General features: G+C 39.0%; 1 protein-coding gene across 2 annotated transcripts in view; it reads left to right on the top strand.

The window, feature by feature from the left end:
- The window catches only part of ADAMTSL1 (ADAMTS like 1), a 1,178,053-nt gene that overhangs the window by 228,466 nt on the left and 933,142 nt on the right, over positions 1–16,445 (top strand). For both annotated transcript variants that reach the window (XM_077475229.1, XM_077475230.1), the window contains exon 2: positions 7,135–7,254. In XM_077475229.1, coding sequence (XP_077331355.1) covers positions 7,135–7,254 — 120 coding nt within the window. The remainder of the gene's footprint in view (positions 1–7,134; positions 7,255–16,445) is intronic.

Here is a 16,445-nt window from a genome sequence, read left to right as displayed (position 1 = left end):
CACTTTAAGCATTTAAAATCACTGCTCCCGAAAAAACTGACAAATTTAAAACTTATTTTTGCATTGATACATGTCCCCTGGGGCAGGGCACAGGTCCCCAAACACTTTCTGACAATAACTTGCATATTAACCTTTAAAATTAGCACTTTAGATTTCTCCCATAGACTTTTAAAGGGTGTCCCGTGGCTTTTTGAAATTGCCATGAATACCCCAAATTGTTAACTGTTGGGCGAACAGATAGCCCATCCCTAGTGTCCATCAATAGCAGCCATTATGCCCATCATATGAAGCCACTTATGCCCATCATATGCAGCAACTGTACCCACCATATGCAGCTACTTGTGCCCATCATATACAGCCACTTGTGCCCATCAAATGCAGACACCTGTGCCTATCATATGCGGCCACCTCCTTGCTTCTCCCATGAACTTCTCTTTTAAGCCATGCCTTTGCACATCCTGTTTGCCAGATTATTGTGCTCTTTCCAGCTGATATCTTGCTACTTTGCGTACCTGCAGCTGTCCTTGGCTCCACTACAACTCACTTGGCTTGTTCCTGGACTACACTTCTGCTTGACCCAAACCTGCAACCAATCATTAGTAAACTTTTGGCTTGTTCCTCGACTACCCTTCTGCTTGATTCTAACCTGCAACCACTTGTTATCATTCTTTTGCTTGAGCACTGACTATACTTCTACTTGATCATTACCTGCTACATCTACATATCTACTAATGGACCCCAGCTTGCTCACCTCCTGGTGCGGCAATCCCGAGGACCGCAACAAACTGCCTCCTGCTGCAGCCAAATATTTCAAATTTTCACTCATCAGTCCAGAGCACCTGTTGCCATTTTTCTGCACCCCCTTTCCTATGTGTTTGTGCATAGGACGTGGAAGCAAGCTTAAGTGACTGAACTATGCATAAAAATCGAAGAACTAGGATGCATAAAAATGACAGCAGGTACTCTGTACTGATGAAATTTGATTTTGCACTCTCCAGTCTTAGTAAATCAACCTCAAGAAATGTAGGCAGCCTACATCAATTGAAGATCTGTGGTTACTTCTCTGTAATGTTTGGAACAACTTACCTGCTGAGAATTGACGCTGTTTTGAAGGAAAAAGGTTGTCACACCAAATATTGATTTAATTTAGATTTCTCTTCTGATCATTTACTTTCCATTTTGCCAATTGATAGAAGAAAAGTATTAACACTGACAGAATTTTTTCACACCTGCCTAAAACTTTTGCACAGTAGTATACCTGTGTGTGTGTGCGTGTGTGCGTGCGTGCGTATATATATATATATATATATATATATATATATATATATATATATATATATATATATATATATATTAATATATATATATATTTTTTTGAGTTTAGAAACACTATATAAAGGCTTCAGTTATTAAAAAATGCTCACCTGACTGCTATTTTTCTTATCCTGATTTAATATCTTCTGAATCTTTGACCACAACATGTCAGGAAAGTCAGAAGACAGTAATACAGGCATACCCCACTTTTAAGTACGTAATGGGGTTTATTTACTAAAGCTTAATTGAACAAGCTGGGGTTAGAAGCTCATTGGTTTCTATGCAGAAGTGAGCCTGATTTTGCACTTTCCAGCTTTAGTAAATATACCGCATTGTGTACTAAAAAGTGAGGTATGCCTGTATGTCCTTATTTGAATACTTGTTCCAGGTCAGTGACTAAAAGTTTTGAAGTACTTGGATCTTTATCACATCTGGGCATCTGGCACTTTCAGATATGGCAGTCAGCAATAGCAGCCTCCATGTTTCTTCTAGAAAAGTTATCCTCTACCGTGCACTTTGTTAATCAAAGCAAATGGCTAATTAGTTGAAATCCTTTAATGTCCACCTTTGTTTGGTTAGTAAATACGTTTTATTAGAATGCATGAAAGAAGAATAAAATGATGGAATCTTGCCCTAATTTGCCCTATATGTTGGCAGCATGCACATGCTTTGATTTGCAGCTCAGCTTTCTTTTAATCATATAAGAGAAACAATGATGGCTTTAACAAGTCCACCAAAGAAATTCAGAACGAACATGTACTCATAAATAAGCTGTTCAAAGGAAACGTATCTAATCATGCGCTCCTAGATTTTGGCTGCGCTGCATTTCTGCCTTTCAGGCTTTGATACAGATGCCATTGAGAAGAGTTGAAGGGAACAAGAGCAAGCTTTTGAAGACTTACTCTGCTATAATCTTATTTCACGTCAATCTTCTTATAGGTGTCAAAGACCTCAGTCAGCTATTTGTCCTGGGGCAATAGCGTGATAGCTCTAGTTGACAATACTGTTCAGTGAATCAGCATAAGAGATAAATTATAGAGATTTACCTGTATGAAGCATAATGATTTCCATACCTCACAGGCCCTCCTGTAATTTATGAGATTTGGAGAGCTCTATCATGGGTTATTCCACTGGTCTTCTAAAAGACTTCATCAAGCACAGAAAACTAACAGTTTGCCAGGGTTTCTCTGCCAACTGGGTGCTTTGAAAGCTTTCCAGGGACCACACAGATCCGATAACTTTGAACTACCAGTGGATAAAGGGAGACACACAGGCACACACTTGAATAGTACACTATATTAAATAAGTTTTGAAATAACTGACATGGAATATTGAAGAGATTTACCAGGACAGTTATGCCAACCTTTAGACGGAATCCAGGGGAAAGAGCATTTTTTATATTTGCTTCAAAATATTTGTGCAGTATTACATGGGAAGAACAAACTGCAGCTTAACAGATGCATATGAATGGTCATATAAATAAGTAAATATGATTTACTTAGGAGACAATTAAAGATTCTGCATACAGGGCAGCATTACATTAGGCAGAACTAAAAGTTTACTGTACAGTATATTGTGTGCTTTCATATATGCAACAATGAAATAGTGAAAATGATATTCAAAATCTATTTCTATATTCAGAACCCAGCTCTGTAGTATTTTTGCAAGCTAATCCCATGCACACTGATGGCTCTCATGAGTTAGATTCATGGTATAGACTCTGGAATATGTTTTCCATTTGTGGAAAAATATTATTAAAAAAACAGCTGAACAGTTTTTCTGAACTTTTAAGTGTTCTTTCTCATAACTAGGCTGGTGAGTTAGTGACAGGCGCAACCCTGTCCTCGGGGTCCATAAATTGCTGGGCCCACATTAGGCTGGCTGCCTAATCTAGGATTTTATCAGCATAGCTGGCGATAATGAGACTTCATATCAATGTGATAAATATGGAAGAAATATTATAATTTTTTTTAAATATAAAGAAAAAAGGAAATGGGTAGAAAAAGAAACAACTACTACCTCTTATGGTTAAAGGTATTTGGAAACCGTTATTATTGCCGCTTTGAACTAGTAAGGATCAAAAGGGTAGACCATTTTGCCTTATAGTTAAAGATACCCCACTTCAATACATGTAGTTATATAATTTAGAAATATTTTCTTTAGTGGCAGCTGGTGCTCAATTTTCTTGGGGGTGAGGCCGGTGGCCCCCACCCAGCTAGCCACCCTCTCCCCCAGCTAGCCAACCACCCCCCACCCATGATGCTTGATCATTTGCTGCTTACCCCCACTCTGTCGCTCAATCGATCGGTCACCGATTTGCTTGCCCGTTACTCGCCACACCCCCGCCAGCCCACATTTATCCCATGGGTCGCATCTTTGGCAGCTTCCCCCTGCATCTCCACCCGAGTCCTGGCTATACCTTCTCCTCACGGCCAATCAGGACTTAGGAATCGCAGCCAATCGGGTCTCAGGACCTGCTTCCTGATTGGCTGGGAGGAGAAACAGGAAGACATTAGCAAATATTATTTTGCTAATGTCACACAACTGGGTGGGTTCAGAGTGCGATGCTCTGCACCTCAAGCCCACCCTTTTTGAAGCTAATTAGAGCCTCAGGCTCTAATAACGCGCTTAAAAAAATTGAATCCATGCATCCAGCAACCTGCATGTAGATTAGGGGCTGACGTGTGGCCGCCACTGGGTTCCTTCAACAGATTGATTTATCCCTCTGTTCCTACTATCTATTATTTAAAATAACTGTACTTTTACTGTGCTTTATAGTTATCATTTAAGTTTAGTTAAGTTATACTCTAATTTACCCCTCCTCCAAACCCTATCACTTTCCCAAAAACGTCTATGTAGTGATGAGATTCGGTCAGGTTCGTTGTTACCAGAGGTTTGCAGTGTAGCATATGTATTTAAGATTTGTTATGCCAAATAATTTTTTGTGGAGTTTTAGCCAGGAGATTTACTATAATTACTATAATGCAACTATAATGTAATATGTGACCATTGCTCAACAGGCTTAGAAGAACCAATAAAGGGGATTTAGGATAAGTAAGCCTCAGAACTATAAAGCGCAGCCATAGGGGGTTATTTACTAAAGGCAAATCTATTTTGCACTGCAAGTGCACTTGAAAGTAAAGTTGCTGTAGATCTGAGGGGAACATGCAAGTAAAATAAAAAAACAGCATTTTAGCTTGCACATGATTGGATGATAAAATCAGCAGAGCTTCCACTCATTTCAGATCTACCCTTTAGATTTAGAGTGACTGCACTTCCAAGTGCCTTTCGTAAATAACCCCCATAGTATCAATAAATTGTTGTAGGGAAAGCATATAGAAAGCTCAAAAACTGCATAGCGAGAAAATGGGGTGAGGTACAACAGTGGGCTTTTGTCTCAGGGATGAAAGGGGAATTGCTAGGATTGAAAAAGATGGGGAGCACTTTTGGGCAGGAGAATAATACCACGTGTAATACGTGTGCATGTAATGTATCATGGCAAACAGTGTGCAATCAAATTGCATTACCTGAGAAAGTGGTTTAAAGGGCATGGTTAAATAAATCCCAAGACTACTCACTGTATGCGCAGCAACAGAGGGCAAGAGTCAGGTTTGTGCAATGTACCAAGTGAGGGACTGTAAAACCCCTTTTACACTGGGGTGCTTTGCAGGCGCTACAGCACTAATAATACAGCGCTTTCACACTGGAGCGGTGCACTGGCAGGACGGTAAAAAAAGTCCTGCTAGCAGCATCTTTGGAGCGGTGAGGGAGTGGTGTGTATACTGCTCCTCCACCGCTCCTGCCCATTGAAATCAATGGGGCAGCGCGTATATACCGCCAGCAAAGTGCTTCTGCAGCAGTGCTTTACAGGTGGTTTTAATCCCCGCAAATACGACGGTAAAGTTCCACTAAAAATAGCGGCGCTTTACAACGGACCCACCGCCCCAGTGTGAAAGGGGCCTAAGAGTGTGTGAAACACAGAATGGAGGGGGTGTTAACACACAGAGTGCAGGAGTCGGGTTTGTATGACCCACAAAGTGCATGGGTCAGGATGTTTATCTTTCCCCCCTCCCCCCTCCGCTGCCACATTTGGCATCTTTCATGGGGGAATGGGTACCTTTTTTTGACAGGTACCCTTCCCCACTACCAATATGATCCCCATTTTGACTGGAAGATTGTAGACAAACCTAGTCTTTACAATTTGAACTTGACGTTTGCCCAAGCTATGGTTTACATGCATTAAAATTAACTTGTAAGACAGACTTTTAGTATAATAAACACATATATATATATAAGCTGAAAAGTGCAAAACCAGGCTCACTTCTGCATAGAAACCAATGAGCTTCCAGGTTTTATTACCAAAGCTTAACCTCCTTAGCGGTAATCCCGAGTCTGGCTCGGGTTGGGAATTTCATTACAATAGCGGTAACCCCGAGCCAGACTCGGGCTTGCACCGCTCGATGCAGGGGAGGACACAGGTAACGTTACTTACCTTGTCCCCTGGATCCAGCGATGTCCGCCGCGCTGTGTGATCGAGCCGTCCTGCGCTCGATTCACAGTGCCGAATGCCGCCGAGCTCCGTTCCCTGCGACGTTACGGCGCACGGGAGCGGAGAACGGCGGCAAATTCAAAAATGTAAAAAGACACAAAACACACACAGCACTGTAATCTTACAGATTACAGTGCTGTAGTAAAAAATACACACCCCCTTTGTCCCTAGTGGTTTGTGCAATGCCCTGCATGCACTTTTATATTATAAATACTGTTTTTTACTGCTTGGAATTTGGAGATTGTCCATAGCAACCAAAACATGTCCCTTTTTCATTTTTTTTTGGATTTGATTACATTATTGAATAATTTTTATTATTCTTTATTATATTATAAACTTTATCATACCCGGGATGTCCGCTAGACTCTGGTTTGAAGAGATTTCAGAGCGTTATTCCTAAGAATTACAGGACTACAAAATAAAAGCCAGATTTCCATGCAAAATAATTGTACCGCTTTCAGCACCTTATTCCAGACTGAATCATACCGCCAGGGAGGTTAATTGAACGAGCTGCGGTTAGAAGCTCATTGGTTTCTATGCAGAAGTCAGCCTGATTTTGCACTTTCCAGCTTTAGTAAATAAACCTCATTGTGTACTTAAACATGGGGTATGCCTGTAGGTCATAATGGAGGATCCATTGAAGTAGATTTACTAAACTCAAATAGACTTTGTACTTCACTAGTGCAGTTGCACTCATGTTTCCCAGAGGTTAGTGAATGTGGTGAAACTGCACTTTGTGAATTAGGTGTATCCAATCAGATGCAAGGAAAATTTTAAAAAACAGCGTTTTTGCTTGAACATGATTGCATGATGGAAATCAGCATAGATTCACCACATTTACAAAGCTCTGGGGAAAATGAGTGCTACAACACTTGCACAGTCTATTTGTCTTTAGTAAATCAATCTCATTATCTACTGTAATAGATCAGTAGAAAGGTATATATACATTTAGTTTCATGTATATGTGTTTATTATACTAAAAGTCTGTCTCACAAGATAATAGTGGGGTATGCCTGTACTCTATACCTTTAATCCTTTGTACAAATATAAAAATAAAATATAGGATGACTTCTGTGTCCTTGAGATGGAAATACTGTCCGTACAATCTCAGCTTCAAAATATTACCAATCATCATGCAAAGAATCGGTACACTGTTCAGTTATTTCTGTTTATTCAACTCAAACTGCTAAGCTTTGAAAATGTATGACAAATTATTACACTATCAACATTCTTATTATGTACTTATCAATATATTATTAATGTATTTCTAGGTATCTGGTGATCAATCACAAGGGGCAGTATTCCTTCATGAATTTCCTCTTATAAGAAGAGAAAGTCACCAGGATGATTTTTTGGCAGATCTAATGAACAGTCAAAAGACAGAAGACCCGGTAAGACTGTATATTTTAGGACTGCATTGTTGTTTGAAATTATGTTTTTTCCTGATTCTATACTATTATGTTTTGTTCTTAATATGAAGAATCCTAAGAATAAATAGATGAAAATATCCACCTGTTTAAAATATTTAGGATTGAATGTCTCTTCCACCTATGAGTAACAGATAGGAATTAACTTTGGGTCCAACATGAGTTTGACCTGAACTCACCTTGTTTGCAGTCAGCAAACTGCTGTTCAAGCTTGTCATTTTTGGCCAGTTAGTCCAGGGAATCCCTGTTTGCTGTTTGTAAACAAACCAGCTGGGAATAAGTTATTTGACAGCAGTAAACAACAGATCCCAGGCCAGCTTCTGTTTGTAAACAAACCAGCTGAGGGTCCCGGGCAATATCGGTTGCCATATATGATCAAGACCATCTTTGTTTAATGGTGTTAACAATGATACCTGGCTGGTTTGTTTACAAATAGAAGCCGACTGGGACTTTGTCATTTGCAAAAGGAGTTTTGGGGGGAAAGCATTGTAATGCAGTTGTTCATTGTGGTGGTAGGAAAACATCATTGGGCAGCAGGTCATTGTGGCATAGCGTTATTGATGTTGAATTTTCATTGAGCGACATAGTTTACCTTTTTTGCAGCAGGAGGTAATTTGTTTAAGAGACTTTGTCAAAGGTGTTGGTGTGTTCATTTACTTTGAACTCTTTTATGGGTGTATGTAATGGGGGTTCTAATGAATGACATACCCATTTTTCTATGGGGGTTCTAGATTCCACAAAGTCCCTCCCCCACAAGCCCCCATATTCTTCTGAGAATTTGATTTGGAGTTAAGGCCCTTGTCCCCCTCAACATAAAGACAATGTGCCTTGCAAAGGAGGGAGACTTTTCTGCCCCCCTGCATGGCACCTTCCTAATGTTGGAAGGCATATGGCCTGGTATGATTCAAAGGGAGAACCACATGCTTGCCTTTACTGGCCACCCAAGCTATATGCCTAGAAAAGGTCTGTTATGAGTTTTAAGAAGAAACCCATGCCATTTCTCCCCCCCCTTTTTTAAATGTATACTGTTTCTTTAAAAAAATGGTGTGGATTCCCCCTTAAATCTTATATCAGATGATCATTTCTATTGTCCAGGATTGTAAATCCTTGTCAATCATGATGATCCATTGCCGTGATGACACACCATGTGATGATGTTGTCCTGCCACCAAGGTGTTCTTTAAAAGAGACAGTACACATAAAAAAAATTGGGTAAAAATGTGTGGGGTTCCCCTTAAAATTTATACAAGGCCCGTATTCACTTATGCAGCCTTGGTGCCCAGGAAAGGCAGGGAAGCACATATGTGACCCCCCTACCCAGTCCTAAAGCATACCAGCCCACATGTCTTCAATATTGGGAGGGTTCCATTATTCCTCCCCCTCACAAGGAAATCTATCCTTGTGTTGAGGAGATAAAGGTCTCACCCCCCACATTTGATCTATAAGAGGGTGTGGTGTCTTATGGGGAGGGATCTTGGAGCTTATTTTTTAATAAGAGAGCACTCAGAGGGATATTTTAGTTCCCTTTTTTTTAATTCTTTACTAGTGTCATGGGTGACATCATTGACCAAATATGATTATGAGCAAATCACAGACAATGATGTAGCCTATGGTCAATGACATTGCCCATTATCCTCAACTGGTTTGTTTACAAACTCAAGTCAGCTGAAAATCTATTATTGTAGGCATTGTTGTGGTAGGTGGTTGATTGAGTCAGCACTTATAACAGAAGGTCACCAAGAAGCTTAGGCAGGAGGGAAAGAGACGAACTGTGAGCCCAGCAACTACTGAAGGCTAACTGTGCAAAGCTCAGTGGCATTATAAATAGATGCATTCATATAGTATGTTGTAGTATTACATTTATTTTCTCTGACTGCAGCAATGATCTCAACAGAGCAAAGTAAAAATTCTGTTTCTGTTCCGCTTACCCTCAACTCAACTGTGTTGAATTCATTTGCATTCATATCAAAGGCTATCTTCGAACTTCACAGCTCATGGTTTGGAGTGACTGGCTCATTCCCAGGTGGTGCAACAATTATAACATGTACCTTTTCTATGCCTATTTAGATTGATGGGTGGTGGGGTGTCATACCACGATACCATATTTATGTAGTAAATGTGACTTTCCCCAATCACTCGTAGTGTATCAATCACTGTCATTTAAAACATATAAACTTGTAACATTCACTTTAGACTTTAGCCGTTAGTTAAACACTGAGTATCAATCAGAAACATTTCTCTAAAACAAAAAAGTCAGATATTCTGTAGCATTTGGGTGTGTCTATTACAACCTTATATTGGTGGATATTATGTATTATTATATTCTCTATGAATGATATGTTTATATTGTTGATGGCATTTGCAGGGTAAATATTATTGTCTTTTGATGGTTGTTGATACATACAATGTACAGTATTTTGTCTGCATGTCAATGCTTAGATAAAAGTGTTGATATCTTAATAATGAGGCCTTAGTACAGTAAAACCTTGGATTGAGAGTAACTTGGTCTAAGAGTGTTTTGCAAGACAAGCACAATTTGTTTTACAAATTTTGACTTGATAAACAAGCGATGTCTTGATATGCAAGTAGTGTCACGTCATGTCACAACTGAGTATAAAAGAGAAGGGAGGCACCTCTAAGTGTAGCAATATTATTACATTTATTGAAGGTACAGCAATTAGCAACTCACATGGTTGATGATTAAAAGAGGCACATCTAAGCATGCAGGCACCCGGAGTAAAGCTGTCCACATAGATTGCCCTTCACACCGCCTTCATCCCTTCCACGCTATGCTCCATGAGCACTTCAAGCCTCACTTTCAGATTGCTCTACTGCAGGGTAGTCTTCCCGATCACGATTGCAGACTGACAGCTGTGAGAGCCGGTGGTGTGGGGGATGGTCTATGTGGACAGCTTTGCCCCAGATGTCTGCATAATTAGAATTGCCTGTTTTAATCATCAACCATGTGAGTTGTTAAATGTTGTACCTTCATTAAATGAAACCATATCGCTACACTTAGAGGCGCCTCTCTTCTCTTTAATACTGTGGCTCCTGCTGGATTTTGCTTCTAATCCCTTTGTGGAGGCTTCCATTTGTGGATGGAAATTTTATGGTTACACAATCTATCACATTGAAATAATCTTTTTATTTGGACTATAGACTGAAGGACTTCTCAATAAATTATGTAGAATGAATCATCTGAGTTTCCAATTATTTCTTATGGGGAAATTTGTTTTGCTATACGAGTGCTTTGGATTACAAGCATGTTTCTGGGACAAATTATGCTCGCAATCCATAGTTTTACTGTATATTGTAATTTGTATGATCCTAAGTTGAATCCTTTGTTTATTCAATGATGCATATTCATATTAGTAGATGATATATGTCTTTTCTGTACCTTGTTTTACATCACTTAGTACCGTAATAACAATGGTGTTGCTTTGGCTGGTTAATTTTCAGATATTGTTATTTTGCTGCACAGGGGTTGATTTACTAAAAGTCGAAAGTGCAGAATCTGGTGCAGCTGTGTATTGTAGCCAGCTTCTAACTTAAGCTTGTTCAATTAAAGCAGAGTTCCATCCAAAAATTGAACTTCTGCTTTAAGTGAAGGTGACCCCCTGACATTCCACATTTGGCATGTAATTTTTTTGGGGGGGGGAGCGGATACCCTCTTTTTAGGGGCATCCAGCTACCACTTCCTTTCGGGGCTCCATGGAGCCAGAAGGAAGTTCAAGTCCCCCACTCCCACCATGCAATCTTATGGGACATATCACAGGTCCCAGAAGATTGTCCGGCCTATTACAGCATGCAGCGAGGCTCGTGCATGTGCAGTGCGTGCCCGGCTGTGAAGGCACAGCCGGGCGCTCACAGTCACAATGCCGGTGCTGAGGAGAGGAGGGGGAGAGGAGCGGGGCTTCATTCACCAGCATCAATGGACCATGGGACAAGTGAGTGTCCGATTACTAAAAGTCAGCAGCTGCTGACTTTTATATGGATGGAACTCCGCTTTAAGCTTTGACAATAAAACCTGTAAGCTAAATAGTTTCTATACAATGCTGCACCAGATTTTGCACTCTCCAGTTTTAGTAAATCAACCCCACAGTGACTTGTTTGAATGTATGAATTAAACTCCGCATTGGGAACAGATATAACAGCTGCTTTTTCTTATGTTGGGATAACCTGAAGCATATAAAACTGCAGTAATAAACTTAACCTGTCCAGATCCTATAATGCAAGCTAAGAATATCTTCTCAGATCCAGATCTTCCATGCACACCACACTTCAGAATGATCAGCATATACTGAGAGTTATAGACATATGAAACTATCTGCAAGTCTTGATTATCCCTGTAACAGTCAAGCTTGTTCCCTTCTGCTTTCCTTCCAAGCCATCCTATTGAGTGTGATGGGCAAAATCACTAACCATTGGGAAAGCTTACAGTAAATGGATAGTAAACAGAACAAAGCTCCACTTTTGCAGGAAAAAAAAAAGCTTTACATATAGCTTTAGCTACATCTCTGCATTAAGTGTTTGTTTTACTATGAAATCATCTTTGTTTAGCATTTTGCCATCATGAGTTAGTTTCAATTGCTCATTCAAGCCATAATATATTTTGACTGCAATAATTTACTAAAGTGTTCAAGTCTTCTTAGTATTTAGCTGTAGTAGGTTTATTTCCTATGATTGTATTGAATGTCTTTTAACAACTTTTCAAGAACCCAAAGATGTAAATTTTTGACAAGTTGTTGCTTCACAAATCTTGTTTTGCATGTATGTACCATAATATTCATTTTATTTTGACATAAGGTCTCACTCGCATAGGTATATAGCCTGTGCAAAACACGCAGAAGAAATTGAATAGACACAGTATCAATGTATCTTACAGCCAGAGAAAAAAGCTAGCACAACTAATTTCTAATGTGATGATTATTATTTTCAGCACCATTTCATTTAGCTTGCCATGTCCTATTATTCGCAATCCAGATGACCTATTTGAATACAGTGTAATTATCAAAGTACTTATTTCATTAGCTCGGAGTGATAAGATATTATGGTTATTAGAAGAAGATCTCTTATCATCTGTTGTACCTAATTTGGCTCTGTAAAGCATCTTTTAATCTGGCCACACACTGTGTGAATTTAAGCGGTAGTATCCGGTAGGTACATCTGCCAGCCCCCTCTTGTCCAACATCCTTCGATTGATAAATAGAAAGATCTCTTGGTCAAACATCAGCTGCATCCAACCAGATAGCCAGGCATTGGGATTCTTCTATCCACATTGTATAGCGTGGAAGAAGGATCTGACTTTTATCAACCAAGCAATCTACCAGTTTATGACCAGCTTTGGAATGGCCATACACTGGTTGAGAAAAACAGATGTGACTATGACTCTCTCTGACTCCCTCTGACTTAATGATCTAGGGTTTATCAATGGAGAGATTGCTTTCAAGCTCCATAAGCACTTATTAACACAACCTGAAGTTTTCCGATGTGCTAGAAAAATTCCATGAGAGGATCTTTTTTTTATTGTATGTGCACCACACTGTTTCAGTTGCTATTTTTCATGTTGCATGATATTTGCACTACTGTTTATCAAATCTATATTTTTATTAAAAAATAGCACTTAAATTAATTTTAGTGTACACAAATACAATATAATACTCTTTTTTTTGTGGTAAATATAAAAGATGACATTGTATTAAAGCGGAACTCCAGGAGTTACAAAAATCCTCATGGGTTGCCCTTGCAGTGCCAGTATTAGATGCTTGTTTAGGTCTAGTGAACTGGAAAAACACTTTTACTTACCCAGTCCTTCACTCTGACAGGCTCCAGCTGTACTGCTAGATTGGTGCACACATCCCCACAGTCTCTTCTCCCCTATGCTCCAGAGGTTTCAGGTTCTCTGATTTCATTAAGTACAATGTAATTTCCATGACCCTGCTCTGGTCGTGAGGAAGCCAAGGAACACACCCTCTCTGGAGAGTAGGGGAGCTCCAGGTGTTGGGAGTGTGGGGATCAGGTAAGTAGAAGTGCTTTTCTCTGCCCCCTAGACCTAAACAGACATTTAACCCATGCATTGCAAGGCCAAGAGCCAGAGATAGGCTTTAAGTAAATAAATATTAATATATCAAGTCTTAAAACTGCAAGTGCCTGTGAAATGGTGAAAATCGTTGTTTCCAAAAACTGTCCATAGGCATGCACAAAGATACCTAAATTATGTGGCACAATTGTATGTTTTCATTTGTATGTGTATATGTTGGGATGGGGGGCTTTAAAAAATTGGATTGGGGTATTAATTTAATTTCTAAATATGTAATTTTGTAAATAATTTTCAACTTAACTCTATTGCTGTCACAAGAGGAATGACAAGTTCCTTTTAAGGAGACATTAGGGGCCTATTCAAATATCAGCCCTGCATTCTGTTGAAGCTGATCGAGCACAGATTGTGCTCAATTAGCTTCTCTTCTGGCCAGAGTGGCCAAGGATTGACAGCTTGGTGTTTGCATTTATTTACTAACTCCTTTTGGGAATGGGCAAGGGGTACCCCTGTACTCATTTCGCTGACATATGGTGGATATCTGGTCTCCTACTTATAATAAAGGCAGCTTCTATATTCCACCATAATTCCCTCCCATATTCCGGAGAAGATGCTCTTGTCCCTCAACCATTGCAGTGGAGGAGACTTTACTTCACTTCAATTTTGCAAGGCATGTGCTCTGGTTTTAAACAGGAGGGGGGGCAGAATTTTGCTGTCCTCCCTTACCTTGCCACCCAGGGTGCATTCTAGGATACTAATTTGGTTGGAGTATTGATTATTTTCAGCTTTTTTTGAGCTCTGTCAATTAAATTTTTAAATATTGTTTGACTCTATGAATAAACTTTTTTTTTATAACAAAATTAATGTACATCACTAGATGGATCTAAGGACAGGAGGGAAATCTGACAAGAGGCCAAAGAGCTAGCAATCAGAATTAAAGTACCATTGCTCAACTGACCCCGATCTTTCTCTATGCAGTTTCTCAGCTTTCCTTACAGTAGGTTCTAATGCACTGACACTATGGCTACTCTGTGCCCCCATAACCTATTATAGTAATGGGGGCCTGTACATAACAAAGCCCCCCGGTATTGACCCTTCTAAACTAGCTGACCTAAGTTTCAGGGTCCTTGCATGGCTTTATGGTTACAGAGAATATGGCTCAGTGAATTCCCCTATTAGTTTGTCAGGATGCAAACTTCAAACATGCAGGATTCTTCCAGAACCCAGAAACCAAAACCTCACTCCTAGTAATTACAGGAAACATTTCCATTTATTAGGTAGTTCACAGGTTCTTTGATAGTAACTGTTGCATGGATTTTTTATGCTTGCTAAAATCAATGTACATATGCATTAATATTATCTTTATTTCTTTTTCGTTTTGTTTATATTTTAAATATTTAAATATTCTTGAATACAAATTTTATTTTGAACAGTGTTTTGTATATAACATTCTCAAGTCTGTTTGGCTAAACCTATTCATGTTACATATAGAATACATTAATTGTAGTTCTTCAGCTGTCACAGCAGAAGTGTTCTAAATTAAATGGTTATTTAATCAAGACAGAGGTCATGTAGCTCCTATATTCCCAGCAGCTTTTCTCAGATGCTTGGAACATGTGTACTTAAAAAAAAAACTCATGAAAGGTTTCGTTGGAAATGTTTGTGATGGTCTGTGTTAAAGATGTCTATTGAGAATCAGCATCAATGCATTTCCATTGTTTTACATAAAGAAATATTTACTGGTTGAATTAAGAGAAAAATGTGGAATTTCTGCGTCCACAGACAATTCACATAATTTGTTGGCATGTATTCCATTCTTCAGTGAATTGCTTACCTATTATAACTATGGAGAAGGGCCATGAACATTTAAGAAATATATTTAATCAGTTGCCAAATATCTGTCATATATTGTACTGGGACCAAGATGAATTGCATTGAAAGTGTAAGAAAACATATAACGCATTGATGAATACATTCAAAAGTTGTATTGCATTTTTTCTTTCTTACGTAATATGCTGTGGATAAATATGCTCAATTTAGTTTTTCTGAATATTTTACATTTACATTATATCTACTGGCTAACTGCTGTTAAGAGTATGTGCAAGAGAGGTGAGCATACAGACACACAGTAATATACATAGGAGAGGGTTAGTGTTAGTTTAAGTGCTACAGAAAGGGTTAGTGTAAGGGGAGTCTTAGAGTAGGGCATAACTTTTTTAGGGAAAAGTTATTGCATCCCATTTAGGGGTGTTCTGTTGATTAGTTGTATGTAATAGCATCCAGCTGTGTAGTTCTGGGCTATATTCTGCCTGACAACAATTAAGAAAGAGCTCTGAAAGGCATAATCAAGATGATGCAGACCACAATATCGTATAACATGCTATAAAATGCAATATGTATCAAACCTCTTGCTAAATAAAATATCAATTCGTTGCTATTTGGGATAATGTCTATTATGTGTTTCAACTATAGAAGGCCTCTTCATAAGAGTGAAAGGGATTCTTTCAGTGCATTAAAAAATAAGGAGAAGCTGTCTGGACTGGAGACCTTACAACAGTGGCAATGCAATTCTCTATAGGTCCAATGGCAAAGATCAGGGAAGAATGGGAACAGATGAGTATAATAATTTTTTGGGAAGGGGGAGGAGGGCCAGTTAAAGATATCTAACTAAAAGTACAGTTATCCTTTAGGTGCAATACATTATTTAGAATTCAACATACATACGTATTCAACATATGTACATATCTGAGCAAATTCAGATTGTTTTATGAGGATGATTCAGCATAGCATTTGCCATAGCTTTCTGGTGCTACCGCAGTAAAACTAATTCCTGCACTGAATTCAAATAAACTGTGTGACACTTTTATTCTTTTTTTCGACATTCACCACATTCACACAGTTCTTATTTGTGACAATTTACTAATATATTGATATGGCTGGAAATAATGCATTCAAAAACATCAAGAAAATTTAACTGACCTCCTCCAAACAAACCCCTTTCAAATTGGTTGCTCAGACACTGGTGGCTGATCATACAACATCATGGGTCCACTTCCCTTTAGATTAACAGTGTGTGGAGCATAACTGGTGATGCTGAAAGACTGGTTGCCCCACAAGTC

This window comes from Lithobates pipiens, unplaced genomic scaffold (assembly GCF_037356315.1).
Source record: "Lithobates pipiens isolate NorthernLeopardFrog02 unplaced genomic scaffold, aLitPip1_a1.2 Scaffold_13, whole genome shotgun sequence".
In the NCBI taxonomy this organism is placed as follows: domain Eukaryota; kingdom Metazoa; phylum Chordata; class Amphibia; order Anura; family Ranidae; genus Lithobates; species Lithobates pipiens.
This window is presented reverse-complemented; position numbering and strand designations above follow the sequence as displayed.